Below are 8,687 nucleotides of genomic sequence, written 5' to 3' on the forward strand. Positions count from 1 at the left end.
ACAGAAAATAGTATAAGGGCAGACTAGATGGACCATGAGGTCTTTTTCTGCCGTCAGACTTGTATAATACAGCTCACTTAAGGACTGGCTTGCTTAGGGATGGCTGTTCATTTGGGGCCCCTTTGCAGCAATTGCTGCCTCAACATGATGTGGCATGGATGCTCTCAACCTGTGGCACTGCTAATGTGTTATGGAAGACTAGATTGCTTTAATAGCGGCCTTCAGCTCTTCTGCATTGTTCCGTGTCATGTCTCTCATCTTTCTCTTGGCAATGCCCCATAGATTCTCTATGGGGTTCAGGTCAGGTGAGTCTGCAGGCCAATCAAGGACAGTAATCTCACGGTCATTGTAGCGGTTTTGATGCTTTGGGCAGTTGCCACGTCCTGCTGGAAAATTAAAGTTACCATCCCCATAAAGCTTGTATGTGTGTGCAAATATGTGTGTGCATATATGTGTGTGTACTGTTTCCCACAAAATAAGACATCTCCTGATAAGCCCAATTGGGCTTTTGAGTACATGGCAACACACACACACACACACACACACACACACAGACAAGGTTTACTTGATGGATAAACTAATGAAGTGTGTACAAAAATAAATTGAAGTCATTAAGTATATCATCCAGGAATGTTTCTAAATTGCGGATTTCTCTCACTTATGTATTGGAAAAAAAAGGACAATTAAAAAAAAAGAATACAATGGATATAAGAAAAGTTTAAAAAAAGACAGCAAATTTGGTCATTTGAGAGGCTGAGAATTTTATTTTAAATAAAGCAATGTTTTTTATCCTATTTTCAATAAATACTTTTCTGGGTTATGCAATTTTATAACAATTTAAATTTTCCACAAAGGAAGTAAACATAATCTAAGTATGAGATTTAACATAATCTGTACACTAAATAGTATTTGCTTTCCATATATTTTCACTGATCTCTTTCAAAATACTTGGCACAATAAATTTTTCATATTTACAAAACCAATGTGATTATCCATAAAATAAAAATACAACAGCATACTATGCATGATACAATTAAGGAAATGAGCATAGATGACATTGTGGCAGTTAAGGTCTTCGTCTTTCACACCATATAAGTTAAGCTATGGATCTGTATGATATTATGTTCTAATTGAAGAGGTTTGACATTTTGTTTGGTTGAAATAGACCAAACTATTGTTTTAATTTTATCTGTATTTCTAAATAGCTACTAGATGCAACTTTATTACTTTAGGCACCAACTGTTCAACTTCACATATGGAAATGACAAAAATCCATGCTTGCACATTAAAGGTTTAAAAAATTATTTTCATTTCTCTGGATTTCCTAACAGTGCTTAATGGGTTTTGTAGAGCCTGTTTTTCATGAAAACTATGCTAGACAGATGCTGCCGGATACCCGGATAGTGCTGAATATGATTGAACCAACGAGACACATTAAGATATTTCTCCTTTTCCTGCACTGTAAGGTCAGCCTAAAGAATGGAAGAAAAAGATATGTGTAAACATTTCAATATAATACAACTATTTTCAAGTACAAAAATATTTCGTCTTAAATAAGAAAATTACATGCCATTTTTTCACATGATCCATTTCTCTTCCCATACGATATTCACTGCTTTGCTTGCTTAAAGCTTAATAAAACCTTTACGAAAAGGGGAACATTTACCTGCTTCTAATTCCTTGTTTTTAGCCCCCCTCCCCGTCCTAAGCTAAATGTTTGAAACATAAAAATTAATTTCTATTATGAAAAAAATAATCATGAATGTGACAATTTTCCTATCTTGTTCTAGCTATGACTATTTTATAGGTAGTCATCAGTGAATTACCATTCAACAACTGTTTGAAGTAATCACATTGATGAACAAGGAAAACTGACAACTGTTCCTCAGAGTTGCAGCCATTGCATCACAAGATTGCAATTTGTGATTTGCAATCAGTTCACACTTTTAACAGTTGCAATCCGACAAGACTTCTGACAAGCAGTCAATTGTTAAGCCAGCAGGTTGTAAATGGGGATCACGAGTGAGGGATCATGCACTGAAACTGGTCTTGTGCATCCGTCTGGTCACATGACATTGTCCTTTACAACGGTGTCATTTAGTGACGGAATTGCCAATCCCAATTATCCTAGTTAAACTATGAGCACCTGCATTAAGGATTTTCAAATTAAAGTAACATACACATGGAAAAGACATTTTAAATATGTATACTGTATATATTTCTGTTGTAATAGGTTTGTACTCACTATGATCTGGTGCAGTCCATAGTATAGTAAAATATCAGGTAATGTAAAATTGTTTCCTGTAATGTAAACTTTATCTTCAAGGTATAAATTGAGGTCCTGGAAGAAGCAGAAGAAAGCAAACATTATCCGTTTATAGATTTCTTCCTGTCATATCAAAATGCTTACAGGCAACCCACCAGAGGTATGGGTCTTCCAAGCCTGTTTATTCAATGTGGGACAGTACCGAAGTTTACACGTGAGAAAGTGACTTAGCAGGTGAGTAATAGAGAGGTAAAAATGGCATTTTATTTCCCCTAATACAGGTATCTTCCTGCACAGTCTATGCAGTACGAAGTCTTCAACAATGTGCAGGAAGCTATTAGGGGAAACAAAATGCCCATTTCTATGCTGCAAAGCCGAAGGAAACTACACACCACAGGCACCATATGAATACCACGCAAAAAACAGCCCAAGGAACATACACTGTTCGAGAGAAATTCCCTGGACATGGGTTCTAGCATGAATCTAAAAGCTTGGAAGACTAAATTGACCCAGATTGGATCCTGCCACATTATCCTGGGACATGAAGATTTGTCTTCATTCCTGATAGTAATTTTATTTATTTATTCCCCATCTTACCATTTTCTGTTACACCCCTCCCCCACAACTCTCTGCTGGGTTGATTTTTTGCAATATTCAGCATGTTTTTGCTGAAAAAACTCAAGTGGCTTATCACTGTGATTGGGGTGTAATGTGTTTAAGTGACACCTTAATTTATTTGGCTTCATGCTATCCACTGCCAACATTTTTACAGTAAACATACCGGTCTTTCCTTGCCTCCCACTGTAGTCACAATGAATGAGTTTGTCTCATTATCTCCGTCTCTCTCCTCCTTTTTCATCCCTGTTAAATATTTTTCCATGGTGTCTCTTAAGGGTATATTATGTGCAGTTCATATCTCCTATTCTGTGCTATGTGCTATTGTTTGTGCAACCCCCCCCCCTAATTCTGTGGCAAAAAAAGCATGCTTCCCAGCATCATGCGCCATCTCCCAGCATCGCTCCACGTCTTCCCAGGGGGGACAACTTCACTATTTGAGAAACACTGCCATAGAGTAACTCTGGGTTGCTTACAATATAAAAACATGAAACTATGTAAATAAAATACTTCAATATAATATAAAAGACAATAGCTAAAAGATGGGGAGGGAGGGAATAGGATCAGCGAAGCAATGTGTGTGTTAGAATCTGATATTAATCTATCAACCACTTCCATATGAAGCCTCCAAACCAGCTGGCAGAACCAGGTCTTTAGACTCTTGCAGAAAGTCAGGAGGGTTGGACTGGACCTTATCCTGGGGAGACAAGATGTTCCGGAGAGCAGGCACAATAGCAGAGAAGGCCCAGCAGAATACCCTGGTTGATGGGATCTCCAGTATGGCCCCTCTGTCGGCAGGGGTGTGGTGGGCAATCCCAGTGATACTGTAAATAATCTGGATCCATGCCATGATTACCAACACCTTGAATGGTACTTGGAAGCAAACCAGCACCCAGTGAAGCAATGGTATTGCATGGGCCACCCTTAAGGCCCCAATAACTGCCAACACCACTGTACAAGTTAAAGGTCGAACAAATCTTAAAAGTAAAACAAATCTTAAAAGTAACCCGCCCCCTGGCTAAAATTGAAAATAAATACTTTTCCAAGCAACACAACCCATTAAGAACAGAATAAGTTATTTTTTCAATCAGGCCAGAAATCCATTTACTTCTTATAAATCCTAATAGTGATGAAAAACGCTATGCAAATCATCAGGAAAAAAAGCCCAAACCATATTGCGGAGTCAATAATGGCTGCTAATAATAGTTCCAATAATAAAGGTAAAAATTTACCCTGTACGGTTGTGTCTGACTCTAGGAGATGGTGCTCATCTATTTTTTAGTCGAGGGAACCAGCATTATCTACTCACATTTACAGAAGTTGGTTCCTACCAGATCAGACCAGTTATATAGAACCGTTAGTAACTTGGTGACCTGGGTCGCTGGAATGAACAGTGACCCAGGCCTACCATGCCTCCGAGCTGGTTCTCTCGACAGTGCCCTAGGCGCCATCTTCTTTTTTGCTTCTATGCAGAAACTTTTTTTTAGTACTGCACATGCATGTGGCACATTCGAGTGAACCGACGGTAGCAGAATCCGGAACCCACCCCTGTTGTGAACTGCTAGGTGAGCAGGAGCTGGGACAAGTAACAGGAGCAAGTAATAGGAGCTTAGATCTAAACTCCAGGCTGTCACTTTTCAGCTGAAAGCTCAGCGTCTTTAACACCTGAGCCATCGCACCCCTGGAAACTAGTGCAATAATATTCCAAAATAAACCATGTTAATTATGCTTACCTTCAGATTTGTTCTGATTTCTTCTTTAGTTGATTGTTTATCTATTTGTGCCACTCTGTATTCTAACCATTGTTGTACTACGGCTTTTTCTTCGGCTGTGATTCCAAGCAGCTGTTCCTTCTTTGCTTGCCTGACTAGATGGATAGCTATACTGGTGAGGCCTGTCAGACTAGGGGCATTGTTTTCCTGAAGCACAGGAGTCTAGAATAAATTCAAAATGATTTAATGAAATAAGATTTAAAGTTCTACCACAAACAGTTTAGCAAATTTTATTTTATTAAATATGTTATTGTTTTTAAAGATCTAATACTATTTTAAAAATGAAAGAATTCAAATTGCTCACAAAGCTAGGATGGCAGCCTTGCTTCTCAAATATATTAAATCCAAGTTGCCCCACCAAGGAATTTTAACTTTCAATTTTGATTCCTACCAAGTATATCACAATTCTTTGATAGGTTTCAACAAAAACTTTCAGAGTACAGTAGTTGTTCCTAGCATTTGTCCCTCTTAGTTGCAGGGTCTGCTTATTCTACACTGTCGTCACTTAATTCTCATAGCAAATGCATTCCAGATTTTTGTTTTGACTATCCCAGGTCATCCAGCTGGCTTTTATGCCTACGGAAGGACTAGAATAGTGATGGTAAACCTTTTTTTGGCTCAGGTGCCAAAAGGTTGTGCACATATGTGATTGTGTGTGTGCCCATATCCATTATGCAATGCCCTCTCCCTGTGCATGCGCAAAAGATCCCACACTGCCCCTCCATGCATGTGCACAAGCTTCACTGAAGCCTCCGGACTTCCAGTAGACCCGTTGGACTGTTTTTCACCATCCCCAGGGTTCAGGAGGCTTTTCTGAACTCTGAGCAGTGTGAAAAAGTCCGAAAAGGTCAAAAATCAGTTCACTAGTGTGCACATGCACTCTGGAATTGACATAGGGGAATGCCTTGTGTGCCCTCAGATGTGGCTCCATGTGCCATCTGGAGCACCCGTGCCATAGGTTTGCCATCACTGGACTAGAACCGGAATATTTTCTGCTCATAGCCAAGCACCTTAACGAGTATACCTTGTTGGTTCTCACAAGTCGAGGTTTTCTATTTAGGTTTTGTATTTAAGTACTATCCCTACTTTCCAGAGATTACATAAAGGTAAATTGACAGTCAGATAGACAGTCAGATATATGGCATCCCCTTCTCTGAACACAAGAGAATTTGAGCAGATACCTTTCCCAAGCAAGAATCTTTTTTTTTCAACAGAGTGACTTATTGTTTTAAAATATAGGTAGTCCTTGACTTACAACAGTTCATTTAGTGACCTCTCAAAGTTACAACGGCACTAAAAATGTGACTTATGACTATTTTTCACCCTTGTGACCATGGCTGCATCCCCACGGTCATACAATTTACATTCGAATGCTTGAGAACTGGTTCATATTTATGACAGTTGCAGCGTCCTAGGGTTGTGTGATCCCATCTTTTGCAATCTTCTCACAAACAAAGTCAACGGGGAAACCCAATTTTACTTGACAACCATGTTACTCATTTAACAACTGCAGCCATCACTTAACAAATGTAGGAAGAAAAGTAGGGCAAAGCTCATCCCATTTCTCACTTGGCAACATTAAATCCTGGGCTCAATCGTGGTTGTAAGTTAAGGACTAACCGTAACCTGTGCCTTTTTGTGTTTGTTTTTTAACAGGTTGTCCCATCTGCAAGTTTGAAATGTTCCACTAGAAAAAAACCCCAACCCGCATACCTGAGAGAAGAACACATTTTTTTTCTTAGATACTAAGAAAATATCAGGGACACAGAAAGCATCCAAAAGGGCAGTACTTCTGCTGTAATTGTCATGACTTTCAGGGACAGCTCCCAAAGACTGCAGAGCCTTAAAGCAGATTTTGAATAACACTTGCTGCAGCCTTTTTGAAATGCATTGCACAGCTTCCCTTGCTGCAACATTTAATATCCCAGGGGCTCTCCATCTGCAACCTGCATGTTTGCAGGTGGGAATGCAGATTTAGCCATCAAATCCTCTTAAATGCTAGCAACTGTTAAGTTACCCTAAACCATACTCTCTTTTTTTTTGAAGCAAAAAGAAAGAGCTTTTATGCTTTGTACTAAAAGTAAAAGGAGCAGGTGTGTTTTACAGCAACTTATGTATTGTTAGGATACAAGCAACTATGACAATAATTAAGTGTTGTACTTCAGGATTCTTGATAAATGTATCTTTTTCTTTTATGTACACTGAGAGCATATGCACCAAAGACAAATTCCTTGTGTGTCCAATCACACTTCACCAATAAAGAATTCTATTAACAACTGCTAGCATTACAGAGGGTGTGGTGGCTAAATCTGCGTTTTAAGTTGCATAGGAGGCTCTTGGCCAAGAATCCAGGTTTTGCCACCACGAGAAGCTTCTTTCTTTGTTTAAAACAATCCAACTTTTCAACTTTCAATTTCAACTTTTTAATCTACTGGACAGGCTATTTATCATGTCCATCAAACTTCATACAAGTTTCCCCCCACCCTCCCATTTCATAATTACATTGCTTTGGATGATAATAACAAAAACACTACATATTTATAATCTATTCAATATTATAAAGTGGACTATTAAAATTTCCAGGTTTTGGGGTGGGACAATAATGCTGTAGCAGTTGGTATTTATAACACCAACTTTCTAAATAATTTTATTAAAGGTTTTATTTCTCCTTTTTTTTAAAAAAAAAAAAGAGAAGCTTTTTTTCTTTTAAAGCGAAGAAAGAGAGAAGCTTTTTTCAAATCATCCGATTCTTGGACAAGACAAGAGCCTCTGGTGCGACTTAAAAACGTTCCCGTATGCACCCGTTTGAGGATATACCGAAAATGCAAGCATCACGTTTTTTCTTTTTTGCATTTACACGTTATGCAAAAAAGCTTTTAAGATTTATTTTTGAACGGCTGCGGCCAGTGTTCTCTCTAAATTTTTTTTTGGGTGGGCGGAAAAGTATAGTGTCTGAGCGACAGTCCCTTTGGGACTGGGCGACACAGAAATAATAATAAAATTTCCCTCTCGGCTTCTGGGCAGGTTTGGAAAACTCTGAGTTGATGATGATTTTTAAGTGAGCGATTGCTCACTGCTCAGCTTAGAGGGAACTATGGCTGCGGCGCTTCACGTTGCGGCTGCTGACGAGGAGGTTCTCGATACCCAGTTTAGTTCAACCCTCGAAGGAATCGCGGTTCAGAGCTCCTAAAGACTTCGGGTTAACATCCTTGAGTTGTCAGCAACGTGGTCCAGGGGCGAGTCCCACGTCGCCACCCATTGCCGGCTCCAGTCCTCGCCTCCCGCCTCCTTTTTCCCCAGGGCTTTTTTTTTTACCTTCCGCTCGCCGTGACTGCTGTACTTGTTACCCTTCTTCAAGCCCAGCGACTTCTCCAGCAAGCTCAGCTCCTCCACGCCCAGGCCGGGGCCTACCGCGGCCGCCATTTTCGGCGGCGAGGAAAAGAGGCTGAGGAAAAAACTCGTTTGAAAACACTCCACAAATACCGCGGTGATTGGAAGAAGGGCGACACGCCTCAAGTCCCGCCCTCTCTCTCGCCGTTGGTAGGCGGGGCTGCCTTGGAAAGAAGGGGCGGGGTGAGTGGCATTGGCCAATCGGAGGCGTTTCTTCCCCCACGTTGGTTTTGGCGCGTGCTGGGTTGAGGGGAAGCGTATGGAGGTTGTTTGGAAACGAAGCGTTTTCGTCGGGCTTTTAGCCCGTTTCGGGCTTTTTCGTCTGAGCGGTGTTCGGACGTTAAATGCCGTCCGACTTCGCTGCGTGCTAAGCGACGGATGAAATAGGATAGGAAAGAATAGAATAGAATTACATATTTAATAATATTTAATATTATATAGTAGTAGTATATAATATTAAATATTATTAAATATGTAATTCTATTCTATTCTATCCGTGGCTTGACACGTATTAATAATAATACTAACAATAACAATAACAAAACAACAATTGTGAGCCGCTCCGAGTCCTCGGAGAGGGGCGGCATACAAATCTAATTAATAACAATAATAATAATAATAATAATAATAACAACAACAACAAT

The 8,687-nt window shown here is 39.7% G+C and overlaps 1 protein-coding gene across 1 annotated transcript; it reads right to left on the bottom strand.

Annotated features, from left to right (window-relative positions):
• Positions 1-744: 744 nt before the first annotated feature.
• Positions 745-8,190, bottom strand: EEF1E1 (eukaryotic translation elongation factor 1 epsilon 1). Its single transcript, XM_070747228.1, has 4 exons — positions 7,969-8,190; positions 4,615-4,815; positions 2,246-2,341; positions 745-1,472 (listed from the first exon to the last, which is right to left on the bottom strand). The coding sequence occupies exons 1-4, from the start codon at positions 8,074-8,076 to the stop codon at positions 1,335-1,337; spliced, it is 543 nt and encodes a 180-aa protein (XP_070603329.1). The 5' UTR covers positions 8,077-8,190; the 3' UTR covers positions 745-1,334.
• Positions 8,191-8,687: the final 497 nt, after the last annotated feature.

This window comes from Erythrolamprus reginae, chromosome 3 (assembly GCF_031021105.1).
Source record: "Erythrolamprus reginae isolate rEryReg1 chromosome 3, rEryReg1.hap1, whole genome shotgun sequence".
Lineage (NCBI taxonomy): Eukaryota > Metazoa > Chordata > Lepidosauria > Squamata > Dipsadidae > Erythrolamprus > Erythrolamprus reginae.

Coding starts and splice junctions, on each gene's coding strand:
- EEF1E1 (XM_070747228.1), bottom strand. CDS start 8,076: ATGGCGGCCGCGGTAGGCCCCGGCCTGGGCGTGGAGGAGCTGAGCTTG. Junction 4,816..7,968: donor GCAGTCACGGCGAGCGGAAG/GTAAAAAAAAAA, acceptor AATTTATTCTAG/ACTCCTGTGCTTCAGGAAAA. Junction 2,342..4,614: donor AAATCAGAACAAATCTGAAG/GTAAGCATAATT, acceptor TGCTTCTTCCAG/GACCTCAATTTATACCTTGA.